The following is a 25,028-nucleotide window of genomic DNA, read 5'->3' as shown; positions in this document are numbered from 1 at the left end:
ATTTGAAAAGAACTGAGTTACAGTTCAGTTTGGCTGATCACTTCCATGGCTACAGATGTAGAAAATCACTTAAAACTGTTTCTAGAATAAAAAACATTGACACGGATCGAAACTAAACTAAACCGAATGCCTAAAATAACCAAGAAATTGGTGCTGCCCAAAAAAAAGCTGATCGGTGCATTTCTTTTTTTTTTAAAGGTTTATTGGCTTTAGTGGCCTTTATTTGATAGTGAATTGACAGGAAAGAGGGTAATGAGAGAAGGGAGAAGACATGCTGTAAAGGTCACCAGGTCGGGAATTGAACCTGCGACAGCTGCATCGACGACTAAGGGACCTTATGTGGGTTGTGCTTAACCCCTCCGCCACCACAGCACACCCGATCGATGCATTTCTGTGTTTAATAAACACCACTTCCTGTGTAGTTTCTAAAAACTGTTTCCCACAGACTTTTAGGTTTGCTTACTTCCTGTTTCCTCTGTCACACCAGGTTTCCTGTCCAATCAGAAACCCTGAAATGAAATTCATTATCTCCTGCAGTAATTAAGTCCTTGGTTTTCAGATATTTCTTCAGCAGATTCTTGTCATACTCTTTCTGTTTTAAACCTTGAGTTAACAGCTTCCATATTCAGTTTGTTACCTACTTACCCACTGCCTACAATTTACATCTTAATTCACAAGAAAATGTTTTTGGGATTAAAAAAAAAAAAAAATGAACTCAACGGCGAACCTTTTCACTGCTATGTGTTTTAAATCGTAGCTTCTCTGCTGGTCTAATTCTGACCGCCTGTAATGTGTTTCAGTAATGGCCACATAATTGCAACAATCACCTCGACCTTCACAACACCTCAGTCGTACAGCGGCGCGGACCAGATCTGAGGGGCTTTTGGCTGCAAATAACAGCAAACAACTTCAGTGTGAATGGACTCTGCGGAGATGAAATGCACATTGACAGTTGGGGGTTGTAACCACTGGAAGCCTTCCAATGATTCTGAGCCCCTATCATGGACGAGTTCTTTAGCTGACAGTCAAAGTCGAGGAAAGAGCCCTCAGATTGTCACACAAAGACAACTGTGTCTAACACACACTGAGCCTTTTGTCTTCTGGTGCAGCATTTCATGTCTTCAGAGAAACATGTATTCAGTAACCTTGTTAGCAAGGTGGGAAATTGATATTAAAGATAATATTGAATTAAATTCTGGCAGAATCTGACATCCAGAAAAGGTCTTAAAGCTGCAGCATGTAACTTTTATTTAAAACAAATGTTTTTTGTATAATATAGAGAGAAGATCGAGCTCCTCCACCTCCTCTCAGAGCTATTACTGCCATCTGTAGAAATGCACCGCGCCATGTCAAAAACAATCAATCAGAGCCGGGAGGAGGGTCCTTAGTGCTGTCAATCATCCTCAAGTAGGTGTTGCTAAATATGCTAATGGCGGATAAACTATTTAACATTACAGGAAAAGCTGTCCTTCTGCCATCATCAGAGGCTATGCTAACTAGCATGAGCATTCCTGACAGGCTCTACTGTCTTGAACATGATTGGCAGTTCTAAGGACCTCCTCTTGGCTCTGATTGGTTATTTCTAGTTAGCACTGGGAGAAGACAGAGAAGCTAAAAAGATTTTCTCAGATTATCTGTCTCATGCCATGCTATCATGACAAAGTGACAGTTTCACCAAACATGTAAAAAAAACTATTTTTTTCTATGCAAGTTAAAATGAGACCCAAAGTTGCTTTTTTTTGCCCAGATGGGACCGCCGTACGACTTTTGTATGACATGTTCCGATCTTTATGCCCAGGAAAAATCCAATCTGTGCCATTTCCATATGTGTTATTAATTCGGCTTCGTATCCGATTGTTTTCAAAGCGTCTGTCATCTGAACGGTGATGTTGATTTTATCTGGCTTTTACGTTATTGATGTGAGATTTGTGTCAAATCTGCACCATAATTTAAATTATAAAATAAGTGAAGTGCATCACATCACAATCCCACCCCATTGGCTCTAATTACGCATCCAAACAAACGACTAAAGTTGCAGTCGGTGCTTCTAAAAAGCCAACACTATTAGTTGTGATTTCTTTTTATTACCTTCCTTCGTGTGACAATACTGTCGACTCTCCTTGCTGAATAAACTTTAAATTGTTCCCTAAACGGCTCCATCCATTATTACTTCCATAAACAGTGCGCTCTTGTTGCATCGAAGTTCTTCTTCTGCTGAAGAACGTTTACGAGTTGAGGACATAAACCGTTCACACAGAAGTCCCATTGTGGTTGCATTTCAATAATAGTATGAACACCCACGCAGAAAAAAATTGAAACTGAGCATCAGGATTTTCTGTGTTAATATAGACAGGTTTGCTCTGGTATCAGGTAGCCAACCTCAGAAGCAGATGCTTCACATTCTCAAAGTTTCATTTACTTGCTGATCTCTTGAATTTTGAGGCCAGTTCAAAATAAGCTGGATTTAACACTCCTGAAACCATTATGGAACTATTTCTCCAGAATCCAGCATGAAGTGTGTATCATCCTGCTCAAAGGGACATCTGGCATTAAAGAAAACGGTTTACATTATGGGTTGTACATCGGATGCGTTGACATTCAGATGAATATCAGGATCCAGCCGCACCGCGCCTAAAGCAACGTCGGCTCTGCCAGCATCTACAGTCCTGGTGTCTTTTCTTTCCAAGATGAGTGATGCATGTGGAGCCAGCGATTCCCGTTTCATTGTTCCAAAGCCCCATTAGGATTAGAATGAACCTGTTTTTATCATGATGTGCAAACTAATGATAAAATTGGAAAACAAGCAGCAAGTAGCATTAACCTGTGTTTTTGTTATAGATTTCTCAGAATTTAATGAACCTAGTCTTCTGTTTTACATTTGGCACAGTTGGCAGCATGTTGCCTTGGAGGAAAAAGGTTAGAGGTTCGAATCCCGGCCTGGGCTCTTTCTAAATGCATGTGTGTATTCTCTCCAGGTAAACTGTTTACTCCCACTCTACAAAACCGTGATTGTTAGTTTTATTGGTCTCACTAATCGCCCATAGTTATGAGTTCATATGGTTTTTTGTCCCTCGTCTCTGTGATGGTTTGGCAGTATGTGCAGGGTGTAGCCCACCTACATTTAGTTAGCTGAAATTGCAACAATCCTCAACTGTTTCTGCAAATTTAGCAAATTATAAAAAGTTTTCCATTGGTTTTATTGTTTGATTGAACAGTTTATGCACATAATCTGATTGCTTAAAAAAGAAAGATGCCGTTTAGTACCTCCACCACAAGAGAGGTTTGTGCCAAAAGAAAGTATTTACCTTAGGAAATACTTCAGATTGTTTAAATAGTTTATAGAAAATTAACGAGATTGATAACAATACAGTGATGTTATGAATAAAAAGTGCTATATTTCACACCGCTGTGTTTTCATGTCTGCAGAAAATACTGTGTTTGAAGATTAGAGTGACTTTTATGTTTTATAGACTCTTATTTTGGAGATTTGCAATAAGTTGTGTTTCAGTTCATCTACTGTATTGACAGTTTGGACAAAACAGATGCTTGTTGTCAAACTGTTTCCACTTGGCTTTAGATTGTTTTATTTTTTTGGCTTTCCTGTCTATAGTTAAGGCAGGCCACCCAAACATTAGTAGATGAAATCTGAGAAGCTGGTAGGCAGCTAAACAGACAAACCAGACCACTCTGAAGACTGCAAACATCCATCTAAAAGTTAACTTTTTTCACATGAGCTGCAAGCCAGTGGGAGGAAAAGTCCTACTTTTGTCAGTTTCTCACATTTAGACATAAACATGTTCAAAACGCCTTCTTTATTTGTGAGGTTAGAAAGCATAAAATAAAGCTTCATTTAGCTGTTGAAGCCCAATGGATAAAACATATCTGCTTTACTTTCTCTGCTCTGTTTGATGGAAAATGTTTGATGGAGGTTTTTGTTTTTATCAGTGTAGTTACCAAATACGGTTTTAATAACAGCGTTCAGCTGTAAATAGAGCATTAAAAAAGGGAGAACCTCCTTCGAGATGCTAAGTAGCAATTTGGTTTATGTTCTCATCTTGTAAACTTGCTGTGGTAGGTCCCAGTGTGATTTTATTTAATTTTACAGAAAATTTGAAAGGTATTTTATTGGTTTTATTGTGTATTTAGTGTAGTTCATTATTCAACCGTCAATAATAACTTCATTAGCAATCTGTCATGTAGCATGAGAGCTGCTAAATATCTGCTAATGCAGTCCTACCTCTCTTTAAAAGGGTTTAGCTGCTCCATAGCACATTATTTTTACAATAATAGTGATTGAACTATCACTATGCCTAGGACAGTGGCGCAAAAAGTGGGTATGCAGGGTATGCAACGCACAGGGGCGCAGCACCAGAGGGGGCGCCAAAACCCCGTCTGGAGGGGGCGGCACGCCGATGTTTTCCCATACAGTTCAGCACGCCTTACGCTCCTTCACCTCTAGCACATAACGAGGTAAATGTAGCGAGTTTTACCTTTCACGTATCGTCGCCTCGGGGGGGAGGGGGGGGAGTTGAGTGAGCGACGCTCCTTCACCCTGACGTTCCTTCCCTCGGGGGGAGGGGGGCGCCGATCTATGTTTTCGCATCCACCTGAATAATGTGTAGTTGCGCCACTGGCCTAGGATACACTTATTAAGCACTGGAAAAACTTCGTACATTCTTGCAGGGAAACTGAAATAAACGAGACGTATCGTAGCGCGGGGAAACAATAATGGTAGTATCCGTTAAATTTATCTGTTTAAACACCGAACTAAAACCCAAAATAACAATCTATTAAATCAATATGCTCAATTGTAAAGATAACGATTAACAATTAGAGTCATAACAACTAAAATGCAAATAAAATTTTAATTTGAAAACCGGAAGTTACCCGCTGTTTTTCCAATGGCGCTGTCGTCTTTTCAAAATAAAAGCTGCAGATGCCCAAATAATTTCCTACCACAATAAGATTCCCATTTTACAATGTAGTGTAATGTCATATTGCTACTCTAGTATTTTTTCTATATTATTGAATTTCTCAGTAATTTTGAATAGCACAGTGGTATCTATGTGCTGCCCCTGTCGTAGTGAACCAGTTGACCACTTCAGATTAGAAAATTGATGGATTTGTTTATATCTAAAAAAAATAAATAAAATAGATTTTTATCATTCATATATATTTTTTGTCTTTGCCCTTGAGGTTGGGAGGCTTCAGATTCACTCTGGGAGTCCCGCTCTGTTCTCAGAGGCCTGTTTTGGCAGAACCAGAGTCCACATGCCAAACATCTGGGCAGGTGGCGTCCGGCCACTCTGCTAAGTCAAGGCCATATTTCCCGCGTGTCTTTGATGTGCAGACAGGGATTACCATGGTCCTCCGCTCTGGCTCTTAACAACCTGCTATTACAGAGCCATCGAAACATCCATAATCTTTATCGACCTCCGTTGGCGAACGGTAGGTGTTGCAACAACAGTGATAGATCAGGTTCAAGCACCGAGGAGAGGGGGAGAAAAGGAAATAAATCCACAAGAGGTTGAGGAGAAATGCCCAGTGGAGAAGTTATGAACTGTGGGATAATTATAAAAACAATGTAATTTTAGTGATTTATTCTTGGGAGTGCTTAGTATTCAAAACTGCAGTGTGAGCAGGTTGCTCATCCAGTGAGTTTTGCACGATGTGTGGAAGTGGGTGGGCAGTAAATGTTTTTTCTTCTATTGTCCAGAAACAGAATAAGCACCTGTAAGCGAGTTTATAATGCCAGAAATGTCAGCACCTCAATTGTAATCATTAATTTTCAGAAATTAATCACCAGCTCTATCAGTCGCCTGCAGGTCCTCTGTGGTCGGTTTTGTTCTTGTAACGTTTTGCTTCTTCCTCTTTTATCAGTTAGACTCAAGGACAGAATCAAGGGTCCAACGCTTTTCTTTTTTATTATTTCTGCTTGATCTGCCTGCAGTTTGTTCCCCCGCTTCATTATCTACTTCTTTAAGTCCCGTGATGGAGGAAAGGGGTGCAGTTTAAGCCTCTGGGTGTGCGAAACTCTTATGGGTTCCAGCTTTGTCTCTTTGATTTAAAATAATATCTTTCTGCAGGACAAAAACACCAATCACTTTTGCTAACTTGAATGATTTATGGTGCATGAAAAACAGGAATCTCAGCCCTCATAAATGTTACAAAGCTGAAAAGCAAATGTTTTGTCATACAGAAGGGATTGCAGAAGTGTGTGAGCGGGAGAGTGCGTGCACTTATTGCACCATCTTGTGAATAAAGCAAGTGTTGCACGCCATTAGGGATCTCATGACAATAGCTCTCTCTCATCATGGGAAAATAACACATCCAGAAGCAACAGATGCAGCCACAATCATTTTTGCATAAGCTGATAAGTTTGCATGGTTATGAATAACTTGTCATACAATGACAGGAGCAAGCACCTGATATTTAATTTGCTTCGGCATCACTCTCCCATCCCCGAAGGTAGCTCATATTTTAAACTGACGATTCTTGTCAGAAGATACAGGGACGCTGCTTCTGCTCTCCAGAAGTTTCATCAGCACCCGGCGTGTAAATCCAGCCCAACAGATATCATTTCCCTGGAGTCCATGTAAAAGAAAAACAACCAGCAGGTGTCTGGAGCTATGATGAATACTCAATAAACGGTTGGCCGGGGAGATCCGTTTGCATGTTTCGCGTGGCTGTCAGGGTGGAGGCGTTTGTCTGAGGAGAAGAAGAAAGTGGTGTGAGATTGAGAGCTCCGAAAATGAGATCCTTTGTTAATGAGAGCGGTAGCTTAATTAAACCTGAGCATCTAAATGACTGCAGGAAAACAGAACTGACAGTCAGACAAATGCCTCAGGTAAGATGGTTTGTCGGTGCAACGCCCTGGGCGAATTTCTCCTCAACTATATCGGCATGTAAGGTGCAGCATGGCTTATCAGGACTGCGTGTGAAGAGGAAAAAGGTGCTCTTTTGCAACCTTGAGAGCACAAAACTTTTCATATCTGTCTGACCCCAAGCGCTGCAGAGGAAAGAATACTCTGAGATTCTTAAATAACAGAGGAGTAAGTTTGATGGAGGGAATCTTGACTAAGAGAATAAAAACCACAACTTCCTCACATTACAATCAGAACCGTTGTATTTTGTTGGGATTTTATAAGAAAAACTAACAAAGTGGTTTATAATCTTATGTAAAAATGTTTTATTTTAACAATATTTTAGATGTGAAGTTTGTCAAAAATGTGTTTATTTTGAATTCATTTTGTTTGGTTAACAAGTTGTTTCTCCAGTCATTCATTGGTGTACTTCTGTTACACTGCTGCTCTTGGCCGTTGGTGGTTTCCATAGCGACCGGTAACTGACAGCTCCTCCCCCTTTTTTCTGTTGCCGTCGGTAACTGTGGTATTAGGATCAGCTCTGTGTTTACTTTATGAGTATTATACTTTAACATATAGGAGCTGCAGAAATCCACAGCTCAGGTGAGAGATGATCTCTAACATGGGCCGTTTTATGATGGAATATTAGAGCCATACTAAGAAAAAATAAAAACATTTAATTATGAAAATAGTCATAATACGAGAATAAAGTTGTAATGACTATTCTCATACTATGACTTTATTCTTGTACTATTTAGGCTTCATTATTGTAAGGTTATGACTTTATTCTCCTATTTCTTTTTATTTTCTTAGCGTGTCTTTAATATTACGTCATACCCTCTTGCTTTTAAAAAGAAAAATAAGAGATGTCCAGACAAAAACTGAACCTACAACATAAATTAGGCTCATAAATTAAACCGAATCCCCACCAGTTTAAGATCATGGTTGTTTTTGGCCCATTCCATAAAATCTTCCTTAACTATATTGAAATGTGTGATTTAAATCTTACTAAATGTGAGAACATTCTAGGGTTTTTAAGGCTGTTTGCATCTTGATTGAGTGTTTTTCAGTGGTTATTGTTCCCTGGAGGCGAGGGCACAATTAATAGGCGCCGCTCAACTTTAAAGGTCAGGAAGGGGCTTCCTGTTTTCGATTGGACATTGGCTCCAGGAGATGATTTGTCTCAATTACACATAAAGACTGATTAGGGACCCATCCCACAGTGGTGATCCAAATAAATTATCCCCATTATGACTGTAATTTCTAATCACATTTATGAAACGGCGCCATTACGGGGCCGGGATGTTGGTGGACAGACGGGGCTCGTTGGAAGCTTTCACATCACAGAGAGTGCCGAATATAGTGGACTCTTGTGTTTGTGCGGCCGTGTATTGTGCTGGAGAGCATGTCCATTTTCAGCCGCTGTTTCAAGAGCATCCCTCGCCGCTCCATTAGTTGAGTATGCTTGGACATGCAGGGAGTAGCGGAGAGTGGGGCGCTGGAGAGGGGGAGTCTGAAAGCACTCCTCTTGGCTTCGGAGCAGAAAGGACGGCAAAGAAAGAGGAGAGATTAGTCACAGCACTTGAAACACGGATGCAGGTTCTTATCCGAGCCTGAATGTATTAAATATAGAGCTGTACATGCAGCTTATACTAAATAATTGTTCTGAACAATCAGTGTACTTGTAACCAGGTTTTATTTGAACAATATTACAGATTATGTGAAGTTTGTCAAGATTTGTATATTTATTGGTGTATTAAGTTCTGTTGCGCTGCTCTTGGTGGTTGGTGGTTACCATGGCAACCAGTAACTGAAAGCTCCTCCCCCTTTTTTCTGTTGCCGTCGGTAACTGAGATATGCATCTGTGTTTTCTTAACAAGTGTTATATATTCTAGACAAGTTTAATCATATACTTATTTAATCATAGTAATTTTGCTATGTTATGTATGTGTTTTTAAGTGTTATTATTAATGATAACAGTTACATTTTAGCTATGTTTAATTTTACAACTGCTAACTGATGCTAACTGCTATTAACTAATGCTAACTACTCTTTGAGAGCTATTGTTTTGAAGTTTGTTTAGGGTTCTTTATTATGTTTTACTTAATGCATAGAGGCAGAAACAGCTGGACTGAACTGAATTTCATCTTTTGTTATGTTTTAATTTTTAATACAAATTAATGTTTCAGTTACCAATTGTGTGATACTCTTTGAATATTACGTGATTTTATTTCCTGCACTAAAAATATATATCCATTGTTGTTAAAGATGAGATTAGTTATTAATGGATATAAATTAGGATTAATGATATAAATGTATGTTAAATACCACCACACGATCACAATCAGCCTCTTTTTCAGTTGCTGTTTGTAACTTTTTGGGGCAGAAGCTGCTGGACTGATGTTAACCACCAACTTGATTTCCTCTTTAGTTAGAATAAATACAAGACAACCTGAATGTTTCTGTCGTGACGACGGCCTAGTGGACCTGAAACAAACAGAAGTTTTACGTACTGACAATCAAACAATGAAAAACACAAAACTGTTGTTTTCTTTGAGAAAACATAATCGATCCAACCTCAGACAGTGCCTTGTATTTACTTTCGTTTTATGACTATATTAAATTTCCATTGGGATCTCACTACCCGGTTGTGTAATGAAGGTTGGAAATGACACACTGTAATGTTTTGAATTGCTGCGTTATGAGACAGACACTGAGATGGAGGTTAATGGTGCAAAACATGCGAGACCTCACATGCAGCTGCGCCGCTTTGCGTCTGCGCCTCCTCCCTGTTTTTCTTTTTTTTTTTTCTTTTTTTTTTGTGGCATGGTTGGGTTATGACCAAGCTAAATTTAATAATCATGTGTCTGACACTTGATTTAGGATTATTTATCATTTCTGTAACTAAACTGTGCCCTGTTAGGTGGAATAAAAGAAGAATCTGTGTTGACATTTTATTAATTTTTGTTTTAGAAGCATGTTTACAAATTGCTCTCATTTTTTATTTTTTTTTGGTTTCTAATCTGGATTGAAATATGCGTAAAATCCCAGAAACCTTGCTGTCGGCCTTGTCTGAATGCTTCAAAAAGTTTCTACAATAATGAGATAATCACAGTGTGACATCAGTTTATTTGGTAAATACAAATAGCCTTTAGATAGACATCCACGTCTATCTAAAGACATGGATGTTTTAGATAGACATTCAAGAATAAAAGGATTACTATCACTGTGGCATTTTGTTTTAATTTTGATTCAGTTTTTATGTAATTCTGAAAATCTAAAAAAGTCCAGATGCTTCTTTGGCAGTAAAATTCAAATACACTTTCTAGATGTTGTCAGATTAAAAACACAAACCTCAATGTATTTTGTCGGGATTTTTAATATACCAACACAAACTGGCACATAATTTTACATTGTTTCAAACATTATTTACAAACAAAACAAAAATCCACAGACCTCCAACTCAGTAATTCATTTGGATTTATGTCTTTGAATCTAAATAGTTTGTTTTTATAGTGACTACAAAAAGAAATGTGTTAATATTTTTACATTACAGAGCAAATATATTTAGTCTTCAGGTTTTAATATGTTTCCTTGAATGGGATAATTCATATAGAAAGCTATTAAGAGACACAGTTGAAGATCCAGAATCACATGTTGTGATTCTGGATCACAACATGATCCAGAATCACAACACATGATTCCACAGCATGATACTGCCTCCTCTATGTTTCACCATGCGTTCAGTCTGTTACTTATGTAACAGACTGAATGCAGTCTGTTACATAAGTCGCAGCTAAATACATTAATATTTACGGCTGGCTGTAATGTTTAAAAAAAGGTTTAAAAATAAAATGTGGATGCATACAGTACATTTGAAAGATACTGTAATGGGAAATTTAATTTCTCCAAGAACTAACAGAAAAACACAAGAACTGAACTGCAGAAGACATCTCTAATATAAATTTCTAGGTTTTTGTGTGTTTTTAAGCTGTTCAGATCAAACCCAGTTAAGGATGTGCTTCTGCTCCGTTCAGCTCTTTTCGTGAGTTTTTCTGCAAAGAACTACAGACACTCTGTGTGATGTTGGGAAATTTACTTTGTGAGTTTTAAGAAGCAACACAGTTACTTCACAAAGGAAGGTTTCTCTTCAAGGAGCCCAAATGGATGTTTTTGAGAGCATGTCTGAAGGGAAAAATGGATACAGCAGAAATGCCTTCACTGGGTTTCTCCTTTCACGTATACACCCTAAATTGTGTTGTTTTTTTGTTTTTTTTGTTGTTTTGTTTTGAAGACTCATTTCTCACATTCTGCTCTACTCTGTCTTCAGAGAAAATAAGACCTTACATTTTTAGACTGGCTTCTGAAGCCTGCAGCTTACAGAGAGCCGAGTGTCTCCCACAGGTCTTTTAAAGTCAGCTTTGTGGCTTTACCCTTTGACCATCACAGTACATGTGAACATTTGCGTAAAGGTGATAAAATGTGAACTTTTTTCTTTTTTTTAACCACCATACTGCTCCAATATGTTCTCTTGCATCACTCAAATTAATGCAAAAAAAACAATCCCTCTAAGACGGGAAGTCTTTTTAAACAACGAGTATCATTTCTGGAAAAATGTGGGAAATTATGATAATTTGATATAGTATAGTATAATTTTCTTCTATAATGTTACCTATCAGGGACGCTGCTAGGAATCTTGGGCCCCATGACAAAAAAAATTTAATTGGGCCCCCAAGTCCAGCTGCTGTTCAATTTCTTGTCTATTTGACCCGTCAAAAGTGTCACAATTTTAAAGGCTCCCAGCTGCCATCTTCCTTTGGTCCAATCCTGATACTAGCACAATATTCACTGCTAGTGAATCATAAATGCAACAGTCCACATACTGCACACAAATAGGTCGCTTAAATTTTTTTCATTATTAATTTTAGCATAGTGAACAATATAATATGATGTATACAGCACACAATATGATACACAATAATTTAAAATAATAGAATATGATGCTGACCAATGCTATGTTATATGCTACGATAGAAAACAGAACAATACATTTTGATGGAATATTAAGATATTATTCAACATGATTGGCAGAAACTGACATTAGTTTTAAAATTTGCTTAAAAATATTTGCAGTAGGAATGCGTAGTATAAGTGATATAAAGTAGAAATGATAGGAATTTGTTTCTTTCAATCTACCAGCTAATTTCGGTACAGCTTGTTGATGATGTAATCGTCAACAAGCAGGAAGCAGCGTGAGCTCAAAGGGAGATCTCCTTAAAAAGGCAGGTGCAAAAACATCAATTATGTGGACCTGGCTCAGGTTTGACCTCACGCGGTGTTAGAGCGATGCTCAGGAAGAGTGCGGCAGATGTCACGGTCAGACAGCAGAAAAATGTAATCTGCAAAGTGTGTGGAATTTAGGAAATACAAGCAATTTGTCTTACCACCTTAAAGCAAAGCATGTAGTTAGCTAAATACCAGCAAAGTCACTGGGAATAAAAAGCAGAATTTCACACAGATATCCGTTACATTAAAATTATTGTGTTTCTATGTAGAGATAGATTTTTCATTTAATTACTTAACTTTGATTTATCCAGGTAGTCACCATTGAGATTTTGTTGCTGCCAATCAGGGAATGGCAGGCAGCAACATAACAACAAATAACAAAAATTTGTGTTAAGTTTTAACACATACAAATATATACATTTCACTCAATTAGTATCAGATTTTTTTGTTTCCATTGTAAATTTTACACAAATCACATTGTGATATATGTCGTTACCACCACCCATCACAATATATTAACGTGATATGAATTTTGCAGTAAAGAAGCCATTTCTGCCTTAACGAGTTTAAAATAAGCAAAACGATTGGATGAGAAGGTTTTCATAGTGTAGCCCACCTCTGCAACAATCCAAGCAGAACATTAAAAAAACATGTAAATAGCAAGCTTGTGTGACATTGTTATTCAAGTCTCACTGCTGGGACGTTGTAATGAAGCCATTAAAGCAGAAAACGCTCTCTGTCAACCTTAAACCTTCATGAGCCGGCCTTAATGGTTTTTATCTGCCAATCAGTGCTCTCACACTTACCACCACCCTGTGTAAATGAATTCAAATCCTTCTCGCTCATACTCGGAGAACCACCCGATGACATGCAGCCTGCCTTGAAATGGATGTCCTCCGGTGAAGCACTGAAGTGATCCCTGCAGATTCTCTAAAAGGGAGAAGTTAGGACTGTCAGATCACGGCCGTAAAACGAGGGTGTTTAAAGGTTTAGCCCACCAGGGCTTCTGAATTACACGCTAAGGGCCTGGACTCCAAATGCATTTATCGTGGAGAGGCAGGAAGGGAAACAAGGCACTTTGGTGGAAAAATTCTGGCAAAAAGGCGCACCATGAATTTGCATTTAAAGTGTTCACATTGTAATTGGTAAGATACAATTTATGCTAATTTGATGAATTCAGGCAACGGAAAACTGTGTTTCTTAATGTTTGTGCCTTTCCACTTTCACACTCTCTTCCAAAGAAGTTAAGACAACGTAATTTATGCCGTTTCATTGCTTTTACTTTACAAACATCCACAGCCTATCACTGAATATAGGAAAGAGAGGTGAAAGAGAAACATGTCTCCTTTAAGGATAAGAAAAAACTCCAGCAAGGCCGAAACAGAAGAGAGGCTCTGCAGGATGAAACAGAACGCCGTCCATCGGCTTCACATTACATGTATACTTACATTTATTTAGAAAGAAATATGAAATGACATTCCAGGTACATTATGTACAGCAAAAACACAGCAACAAGCTGCTATTCTGGAAACACTGAGATGGATAAATACATTTTTAAGAAACATTCATTGTAAACTGATCACATTTTCTGCACAGAAACGGAAAGTGACTGTTTATTTCCAGTTGCTAAAAGCCTTGGAAAAATATTCATACCAACTTTTTTACATTTTGTAGGTAACACATTATTTGAAGACTGACATGACACTTTTAATGGACTTTTAAAGCAATTTAATTACTTACCAAATGACACTTCATGACAACAGTTGTAAATATTTTTGGGAGACTCCATGTTCATGACGGGTGTTATGAACACCTCTTCAAATAAAGTGTCACCACAGTTTTTCACGTTACAATGAAAAACATGTTCTTCTGACCCACACAAAGCAAATTTGAAAGATGCCTGGTTTTCATACTTTGTTGTGTGCATTTGTATTTTGTCTCTCCCGAGTCAGTTAATAGAAAAACCTTTCACTGCAATTACCAGCAGCTGGTAGAAGCAATTATCTGCATCTACCAGCTGTGCTCATCTAGACACAAAAAAGATGCCTATTTGTTATTGCAAAATAGTTTGTTCTTTGGCAACACACTCTATGGGTGCAGTCGTACCAGCCCTGTTTGGTCCGTTTTAATAAAATTCTGGTTCATTTGTCCTGAGGTCTGATTTATTTGGGGAGGTGTGAATACAAATTTTGATGTGGACCTTAAAGCTAAAACTCTAAAAACCTCGGTCTCGGTTCAGTTGAAGTGAACTTTGATGCTATTCAAATGAATATGTGAACGCCGGGCGGACCAGAGATCGCTCCAAAAGCAGGACTTGAACTGTAGCGCAGAGCATTCTGGGTAAATACAAACAAAACAAATGTGAGAGTCTACTGCTAGTGGGAGAAATGGTTTGTAGTATTTTACAAAAAACTAAGGGTGGAGTTTTTAGGCCAATCGCCAGTCACTGATCCTTTAAAAAGCCTTACCTGCCCATTCAGATTTGGCCGATACTCTGAAATGTTGCTCAATATAGCGAGAAAGTTTCAACAGTGGCGCAACTGTTGACTGTTGCGCCAGTCAACAGTTGCGGCCCACCAGGTCATGTTCAGACATGACCTGGTGGGCCGGTCTATCAATCAAACCTCAGAGAACAGAAGAGGACAGTGGTTGATTTTCAGACCTTTGCCGAGGTAAACAAGATCAGTGGATAAGATCGGCCTCACATGTAAAAATCAGCCAATCACTAATGTCCCCAAAATTAAGGAAATCGGAACGATAAAACAGAAGACAAATCCTACAACTGCTAAAATCTGACACCACTTCACTTTTGTTTACATTTCGTCACAAAGGAAGTTGCGCTCATGTCTTCTTCAGAGGTTTTCATATTATATCTCTTAGTGGTTCTTGGTGCAGGATGAGCACAAGCAAATGGGTCAACAGGTTTGTCAAATGATTTGGCTCGTTTGACACAGTGCAGTGTGAAAGCGAACCAAATGTTGCAACTTTTTCAAACTATCAGATATGAAAACACCCTTAAATAAACAATATGACACACAGAACAGATTAAAAACAGACATTATTTGGGGTTTAGGCTCCTTTGCTTACTTTCAGATACTGTAATGGTTCAGCAATTGTTAGTATTGGCACAGCAAAGCCTACTGTTTAAATGCCCTAAATGTCACGTAAGCAAACCTCTCTCTGTTAGGTGGTGTGATAGCTCTGGTTTCACTCAAAGCAACACAATAAATCCTTTCTTTTCAGTGCTCAACTTCCACGCTGCTGCTTTGTTCCAGCTTGTCGGCAGCAGTGCCAAGTCTCCGCTTGGGATTTGCCCGTGTCATTCCTCTTACCTTTGCTAAATTTGGTGCTGGATGTAACAAGAGGAAAATGCTCCATCAGTCACATAGTGGGTGTGGAGAGAGGAGCCGGAGGAAAGTTCAGTGGCTGAGAAATAAAGCAGTGGAAGCTCTGCCAGCGTCTATTTCCTGGGTGAGATGATGGGAGAAATTCTCCGTCCTCTCTGGGGATATCATTTGGAGACACACAGGCGTCCTTCAGAGGCAGAAGTTTTAGAGCGGAACCCCGGCTCTTGGTAAGGGTGTTTGGAGCGTTTCTGAAGTAAAATCCTCCTTTGCCTTGGTTGGTTTGCTCCATCAGATAAAGACTTCCAGTTGAGGCTTAAGTGTGTCAATGAACCCGGGTGGAGGCGGGGAATCAATGATAAGTGCAGCTTACCTCCGCAGCACCCGCCAAATAGAGATTAAACCATTTCAGCCTAATAGCACATGTCAGTCAAAAGTCACACTTGAGTACTTGAACCCACTCTCCTTTGCCAACTTTCATTTTATAATCACWTCCCCTTGAAAAGATGTCGCAATTTACCAAAATGCAGAGAGAAGCGGCTGAAAATCCACATCAGAGCTGGAGCCGCCATCTGTAATTGTCAACCGTTTCTCTGAATCCTCAAACAGGACTCAATTTGAGTGTAACCATTTCTGATTTATTCAAAGACACACGCGTGCAAACCAGCATGCTCAAACACCATGATCAAAGCCCCAGAGATATATTACAGCACCAAAAAAACACAGCTGTCTCTCTGAGCAGCCGCTTTTTGTAAACGCTACTCGTTTCTCTGCTCTAATCACTGTTGTGGACATCGCGAAATTACCCACCGCTCCATAGAATTACTTGACTGGATCCAATAACAGTGGCTTTGATTTGCTGTTCAGCCGTCTCACAGGCGGATACACCCTGTGGTCTGTAAATGAGAGCTTGTGCTGTTCAGCCAGTATCCCTAATTTAGACATCATAGGGCTCATTAGGTGTATCAAACTGATATCAAAGTCAGAGCACAGATAGTGGTGCTTTAGCAAACACTGGTGCCGTGACAGTATCCCACAAACTATACGCCTGCAAGGGGTACAGCTCTGTTTTAATGTCACCGATTTTTCTCCAGAGACGGTTGAAAGTAGTGGTGGGCGATACGGACTCWCAGTTTTAGATCTGGACTGAAAACCAAACTGTTTAGAGTCGCTTATGAACCATCATAAATGAACCACTGACCATGTGTAACAATGGCACATATWTATGAATGACTTGTATCASTAAGCTGCRCATAAATTGCATGCAATMATATTTTGAAATTTACTGATAAACTAAGCATTCTCTAAGCAGTCTCACTGACTAGTGGCCGTAAACTTCTCAGGGAACGTATTTCACCATTTTAGCACAAATACACACCAGAACGTCTTCATTATTCCATAATCTATTAAAAGATGCAAATGATAAAAAGATGCAATAAACAACAAATCTCCCTCACACATCCGTTGGTGTTTTTGTGCTTACAAAGGCCGAACACACACACCTGCAGCGCYCTTTCTTTGGAAGCAGTGTGTTGTTTGAGCACGGTGCATTCTGCATCAGCTTGTAGAGAGATCCAGAACTGGACACCTGCCATACCTGGTTATGGCTGCTAAGTTCTGATTGTACCTTTACAGTTCAGTGGAGGGATTGCACAAGTGCTCAGCTGAATAGTCTTTCCAAACAGCCTACACTTGGAATTAAATATCCAGGATAAGAAAACACACACACACACACACATTGCGTGCGGGTTAGGCAGAGTTTCTATCTGTTTCTATCTTCATTTTGTTGGCTGTGCTGCACCGCCTCTTTTGTTTGCATGTGGCTCACGGTTTGTGCCTTTAAAACTCCGAGGAGGGAGCAGTTAAACGGCTTGTAAGCTGAATATTTTCTGCAGTGCAGCAGTTCAGATGAGAGGTATAAACAAAGAGATGATGTGTCCCCACCGAGACAACTCCCCTGATAGGCGGAGCTGTGATAGCTCATTCAAAACAGCCTCTCTATTATTGTCTTTTGTTTCCTTTTGAAGAAAGATTAAAAAGGAAAAGTCTGCGTTACAGTGGGATGCTGGTACTACTGAGCAGCGCTGTGTAGTGTCAGAAATTGATTCAAAGACAGCTTATCTGGGCCCGTGAGGGAGCGAGCCATCAGACTGCATCCAGAGGTTTCTGGGTAATATTCAGCTGCCTGTTCAGGCACAGATTCAGTTTGTTTATTTTATTTTTATTTTTTTCCCGGGTTCCGTATCTCTGCATTCGTTTCAATGCTCTGCTCGTCAGAAGCGGCATGTGGACTTTGTCATGTTTGCAGTGACGATATGAATCTCTCTGTGTGMAGGTTTACACCAGATACGGGAAATGCTACACTTTTAATGGCAACAAGACGACATCCAAGAAGACGAAGCAGGGCGGGATGGGAAATGGGCTGGAGATCATGTTGGATATCCAGCAGGACGAGTATCTGCCCATCTGGAGAGAGACGAGTAAGGCCCACAAACACCCCACCGCCTCAAAACACAGCATGAAATAATCATTTAATTCATCATTTTATCTTCACCGCAGTGTGAAAAAACAAAGAGTTGATTCCACAAACCTCAGTGTGTTTTATTGGGAGTCTTTTAAACAAAAAWAATAATAAAACGTGCAAAATTAAGTAGAAGGAAATTGATTGATTTTTTTTTTTTTTTTTTTACAATATCTAGCAGTTATGCCTAACATTCATACTTTCAGTATATTTAGATTTAAAAAWTTATTTTCAACAAATCTGAAATGACCTTCTCTGAGATGACAATAAAAAATATTTATTTAGATTTCATTTTTAAAATGACGTCGAAGTTTTGTAATTTCTTAATAAATAAAAACTACCTTTATATGTTTTTTATTTGTAGCATATCAAATACTTGCTAAAAGCCTCTTTGCATGTYCTCAGTGGTGCATTCAATATTTTTTCTTTGGTAATGAGCATTTTGTCAGATTGCCTGATCAGATCCAGTCTTTTTCCTTTTCCTGCACTGCAAAAACATAAAATTTTACCAAATATTTTTGATTTAGTTTATATTGCAAATATCTTAGYATGGTGAAAATAAGACAAAACTAACTTAAAAGTAGCTTTTCAGCAAGAAGTACCTTGTTTTAAGTTAGCTGAAACAAAAAGTCCTAGTTACAAGTGAAATAATCTGCCAGTGGAAAAACATGTTTCCCATATTTTAAGTCAAAATGTCTTGTTCCATAARATGGGAGATTATTTCACTTATAATTTGTATTTTTCATCAATATTAAGGACTAAAATCAAGCTCCTATCTGCTGAAAAGTTACTTGTAGGTTAGTTTTGTCTTATTTCAAGTGTACTGAGACATTTCCACTAAAAACTAGACCAAAAATGTTTGGTAAGATTTTTTGCAGTGTGAGGTTGGAGGGTTTCCATGTAATCATTTTAATTTAACTCTCTTCAGAGATTACCGGTCCAATTAAAGTCCAAGCTCAAAGTCGCTCAAAATCAATAAAATTTCTTCTGGTCAGAAGAAATATTTCTGCAGAAGATTACATTCAATCTAACTCTACCTGGTTACAGTTAGTGGGGATCTGAATTGAGATAAATACGACAGAAAACCTGTTAGTCTGACAGGTTTAAGCTATAACAGAATAGTCTGGGTTAAAAACGGCTCTACGTGTGCAGATCTGTAGGAAATMTACCCCAGAAGACTTCACTTAGTTTATTTATTCAGCACCCATTCACAATTAATGATGCTTCAYTCACTTTAAGAAAACTGAACTCAATCCAATCATACAGACAAGCAGAAACTCCCAACAAAATACATTAAAGTTTGGTTGTTGTAATTCTGTTTTTAAGTCTTGTTTACAGTGTTTTTACACATAAAACATGGGATTTGTTAAAGGGAATTTCCGACCAACACACTGCTTTTGATCTGTGCTTGTTCTGTTGCTGCATAATATTCTTCCCTGTTGGCTTTTGTTCCCCAAACATGCTTGAAATGCGGTTCGCAGTTAGCATCAAGCTGAATCTGAGCTGTCAAACAATGCAGACTCCTGAAATCCCCGCGTTCGCTCTGCCTCCGCCACTGCACTCTCACGCTCTGCTTCACATTGTTTCGCCGTGTAGATGAGACGTCCCTGGAGGCCGGCATCCGGGTTCAGATCCACAGTCAGGACGAGCCTCCCTACATCCACCAGCTGGGCTTCGGCGTCTCGCCCGGCTTCCAGACCTTCGTCTCATGTCAGGAGCAAAGGGTAGGCCTTTGTTCATCCCTGCTCTGCTGCTGTTGGYGCCGCCCTCGCTGAAACCGTCCGCCGCCGGAAGCTCGGCCCGGTCTAATACATCTCTGTGTACTCAGCTGACCTACCTGCCCCAGCCCTGGGGGAACTGCCGCTCCACCAGCAGGGAGAAGTTCCCGGGATACGACACGTACAGCATCAGCGCCTGTCGCCTGCTCTGCGAGACCAACGAGGTCATGCGCGTGTGCAACTGCAGGATGGTTCACATGCCTGGTAAGAAACGTGTGAAACAAAATGAAAACAGTGACGGCGAATTAAAGCCACGTACAAAGGAAAAAGAGACGAGTACGCTTCTGCCAAAAACCTCAGAAATGTTCTAGAAAAAACAAGGCAATTTCTGTTTCAAAAGTCAAAAATTTGCTAAAACAAATTAAGAAATTTCCAAGTTTTCCTACACACTTTATTTTTTTTTGTTTCTAGAAAATGTTTGACTTTTCAAACTCAGAAAATTCCTTGTTTTTTCTAGAAAATTTCTCAGATTAACGTTAAAATTTTTGAGGTTTTGGCGGAAACTTACTCCTGTTTTTTTTTTAAAACAAAGGAAATTTATGAATTTGAAAAGTAGAAAATTTGTAATAATAATTTAAAAAAAAAACTCCGTTCCAACATATGGAGAATGTAGAAGAAAGGCGTCACATGCAGAACTCAGTAATTAGCAGCCTTGTCCTGACTAATACTTTGGTCCAGTCTGATCATTTTGTCTCCAACTGATGCAAATGTCCAAAAAAATCCAGAGCTTTGTTTCTGTCTAATAACTGGAAATTGACCCACACTTGGTGTTGAAACAGAACAATGATCCCAAGTGAAGGAAAAAATGTTATGAGAAAGGTTTGCAGAAACATTTATCTCCAAACCTCAACGAACCGAAGCAGCCAAAATCCCTCCATAAATGTTACCACAGGCTGATAACATCRTACAGAAAACAACTGATTCAACTTTTTCCAGCTAAAGATGATTGCATCAGATGTTGCGTCATGTGGAAAACGTTTCTCAGGTTTTTTTCCCCCAAGCTTTTATTGGCAGTTATGAAATCTTTCCTCCTGCAGTGACTGTTTTGTGATTTGTTCCTTGGAATTAAGCTGAAAGCGTAACTGAGGTTGATTGGAATGTCTTCGGTTTCCACTGATGTGGTCACAACCGTTTTGGAAGTGATTAGAGTGAAGAAATGTAAAGCTGTCATCACAGTTGCCATAATTCATCCCGTTGGGCTCAGCGTGTGGAGCCATTAAACCGCTGGATTAAAAGCCAGAGGGTTAATCAGAATCAGCACCAAGTGGCACAAGTGAAAGAACTGAGATTTTACGGTAATAAACGACACGAAGCAAATTTATATCTTCAAAATGACTTTCAATGAGAACGCTCATTACTTTTCTCTTTTTCAAAGAAAGCCATTTGAGCAACCTCCCTGTGGAGAATCTGAATGTGCTGGAGAGTCGGGCTGACAAACATCAGGCCAGATATTTGCGCTCGTGCGTCATCATGGCTTGAGAGCAGGAAGTCAAAGAGCTGAGTCACTGAAAGCAGGCTGCTTGACTGATGTGGCTAACGAGCAGCGAGGAGGCCAGAGCTCCCAGTTATGGGCGGAAATCCACACCGTCTCCAATATCACACCACAGCTGACACTTAAAGACACCAAAATGAATGACTCAAGTAATCTGAGGGAGAAAAGGTTTAAAGATCAACTTCTAAAAGAGGGAATCCAACCGATGTGACTGTCACAAGCTCATCAACCACTGGAACCGCAATCCAGWTCAGTTCATTTAAAAAGCACCAATTAGCCGCAGGTGTCATCTCACAGCGATTTACAAGGAAACTAAATGCAGCATTTATTTGCAGAAACAAAGATCCAGTTCATCCCAGTCAAGTGGCCTAGTCAAAGCAAATCTGGCTGGGGTGCCAGGTCTTTGCTGCTTGGACTTCCTTCAATGTCAAAGTCTGAGAAGAAAAGTCAGAATTCTGAGATTAAAAGAGTTTTTTTTTTAAATGTCAAAATTCTGAGAAGAAAGTTTGAATTCTGAGATTAAACAGAATTGTTACTTAAATCGCACAATTAAAGTCGGAATTTTAAAATTAAATTCAAATTTATGAGAATTAGGACATAATTATGAGTGAAAAAAGGCAGAATGTTAATTTTAATCACAGAATTACCAGATTAAAGTCAGGATTTTGAAATCAAAGTGAGATTTCACTCACTTTCATTTCCCCAGATATAAAAATTCTGATTTAAAAAAGTCAGAAAACAAAAGTATAAATTCTCAGACTAAAGTCAGAATTTTGATTAAAAACRTAATTCTGACATCAAAGTGATAATTCTGGGATTAAAGACAGAATTATGTGATTTATGTTTAAGTTTTGAGACCAAAAGCTTCCTTTTGTGGGGAAAAAGTCAGATTTTTTAGTTGGTGTTAAATGGAATGTTAAAATGTTTTACAGGATTTTAATACGTGTAACTTTGACTGTGTAGTTTAGAAAATCCACAGTGACTTAAAACTTGTGCTCCTCCTTATTGTAACGATGACGTTTGGAGACGCCTCAGCCAGTCAGAAATGTTTAAAATGTTTTTAAAATCAGCTCTACTGCGTAACTTCCTGCTGCTCTTATTCATCTCACATATAAAACAACCAGAAAAGCACCTTTCCATTAAAGTCTCTGTGTGCATGTTCACAGAAAAATCCCCTCCATTTTCCTTTTAATTAGGAATGCAGTGACTTTATAACAAAAGCTACCTGCAGATCCTTTGATGGAGACTTTAAACGCTTTGCTGTCAGGCGCAGTGTGCTGCTGGGGGAATTTCTGGATGAACTGAAAGTCATTTGAAATCCAGTTGATTTATTTTAATTGTTTTGTGGACCTCTTTAAATACCCTATTAGACTCCAGGGACCATCTGAAGGCATTAGAGAACTCTTTAGATCTTATCATAACACCACAGACTCAAAGAGAGAAGAACAGTTCATCTGTGAGAGGTTTAAATAAGGAAATTATTCACCTGAGACTCTGCAGCCTTAGTGTGTGGCTGAAATCTGAGAAAGTTTTCACACGCTTAACTTTTTAAATATMTTTTCATGTTATTGCTTAAAATCTAGACTTTATTTGGTAGATTAACACAGAATTGCACCAAATTGTGACGTGGAAGGAGGACAACATGTCAACCTTTTTCACAAATGAAAATCTGAAAAGTGTGGCATGCATTTTTGTTTAGTTCCTTTAAGTCAATAGTTTACATAAACACCTTTTCCAGCTTTTACAGCTGCAAGTCTTTTGAGGAATGTTTCTACCTATTCTTCTATGGACTTCATTCATTTGCCCATCTACCTGCAGCTGCCTCAGCATACCTCTGCCACCACCATGTTACACAATGAGGAGTGCTCTCTGTAAAAACGCTAAATCTTACCAACTGTTTTTGGTCTAGTTTCAGTTGGAAGCATCTTAGGCCACTTGAAATGAGACCTAATTAACATACAAGTCACTTTTATGCAAGTTATGAGACCTAGTATTACATAAATAATTCCTTAATATAGTTTGTTTTTAGTATTAGTTCCACTGGCAACGTTATTTTACTTATAACAAGACATTTTTCCCAAGTTATAAGGGAAATAGTCTGTCAGTGGAACTAGTACTTTTTCATTAGAGGTTATCTAGCCTTAAACAGCGTAGTATATATTTATGGACCACAGAAAACTCATTACAGCTTTTATAGAAAATCATTCTTGGATAATRAGATTGAAGTCTGGTCAGTTCTGCCTATTTTGAGAATGAGATGTCTTGTCACTTTAAATCCTCCAGCTATATTCAGCAACTGGTTTCTAGATGGTAAGTCAACAACAAAACTCTTGTTTCCAAATGTCCTGGAACTCAGTTTGGGTTGCTAGGTAATGGACCAGGCTTCTCTGGGGTTGCTAGGTAACGGGCGGTGCCAGCGAATTTGTTTTTGAAACTGAGGTTTTTGAATCGGGTCGGTTTCCAGACACCAAAAAACATTAACTTGTAGCTAAAAACCAGCTGGGTCTTTTTTTAAGTGCTCTGGATGTTTTTAGAAACAGTYGAGACCCAAATGGAAGTACAAAAACATGCAAAATGTCCCCTTTGACTTAAAACAAGCTCCTATGTCTTGCTGAAAAGTTACTTGTAAGTTAGTTTTGTCTTATTTCAAGTGGACTAAGATATTCACACTTGAAAATACGTGGTAAGATTTTGTGTTTTTGCAGTGTTCACACTGAGGCGCAGTGCTCATTTTTCTGCCGGTTTGTCTGCAGGCTTGAAAACTCAGTTAAAGGACTCTGATCCAATCTATGTTTGAAAAAAAAATTAATAATGCTTCTGATAAGTTTGAAGATCTCCCAAACCTCTAAGCTGACATTATCTTGCCAGGGTTATTTCTCTTCCAAAGCGCCCCAGAGGGTCGTAGCAGCTGACAGGTAATGAGCAACCCCACTTGATGGGGCAGGACTAATGCATGTGGGGCAGCCCAGAAGAAAAGCTACGGAAACGGCTTGAATCGTCATGTAAAGGAGAAGTTACTGTCAGAAGAGAGTAACRCCTCAGAGATACCACAAACCATCGCTTTGCAACATCAACCAACGGTTCTTTGCTGACATACATTTCATCACCATATCAAGCATGTTAGTTTTAATGCTGACGTGGATTAAACTAAATGTGTGCATGATTACGTTAATCAGCCTTAATTAAGTAAAGGTCAGATATGTTAAAAATAAATGTAATTTGAGTGCAGCGTACCTAGTTTTGTTTATTTCTAAGTAAAAACACTCAGTTTTAAAATCCTGACTGCTCTGTTTACTGACAAATGATGCAGAATAAGAGCCTTTTGAATTGATTTATAGTAATGCAATAGAAATTCCTGGTGGCAGTGGTTAGGATGATTATCGTTTTATTGTTTCTTCTCATTAATAATTCTGATTAATGGTTTAACAACAACAGAAATGACCCCATCAGGTTGCATAAAGCCGCTGGTGACGCAGGACAATGAGGACAAACATTTTTTACTGCCATGATGTGACGACACATTGTCCCTTCAATAATRTAAACTCTGTTCCTCCCACTAGTTTTTCCTCTGAGCTRCTGTTTCCTGATGAGCAGCGCCTCAGATTTAAAGCTTTTAACATGAAGCGCAAAGGTTTTGTAATTATTTACTTCTAATGTGAATATTTGCTGGAGTTTTTCTGTTATTTAAATTTCACACTGTCTCAATATTAGAGGTATTTGTTTTCTAAACTTTCTCATTTTGCT

The 25,028-nt window shown here is 38.8% G+C and overlaps 1 protein-coding gene across 1 annotated transcript in view; it reads left to right on the top strand.

The window, feature by feature from the left end:
- Positions 1-25,028, top strand: part of asic4a (acid-sensing (proton-gated) ion channel family member 4a) — a 139,481-nt gene that overhangs the window by 103,600 nt on the left and 10,853 nt on the right. Inside the window, exons 2-4 of the mRNA XM_017309301.1 lie at positions 17,829-17,973; positions 19,611-19,738; positions 19,843-19,996. Coding sequence (XP_017164790.1) covers positions 17,829-17,973; positions 19,611-19,738; positions 19,843-19,996 — 427 coding nt within the window. The remainder of the gene's footprint in view (positions 1-17,828; positions 17,974-19,610; positions 19,739-19,842; positions 19,997-25,028) is intronic.

Source organism: Poecilia reticulata, linkage group LG2 (assembly GCF_000633615.1).
Source record: "Poecilia reticulata strain Guanapo linkage group LG2, Guppy_female_1.0+MT, whole genome shotgun sequence".
NCBI lineage: Eukaryota > Metazoa > Chordata > Actinopteri > Cyprinodontiformes > Poeciliidae > Poecilia > Poecilia reticulata.
The sequence above is the reverse complement of the archived record's forward strand: the minus strand, read 5'-3'. Positions and strand labels throughout refer to the sequence as shown.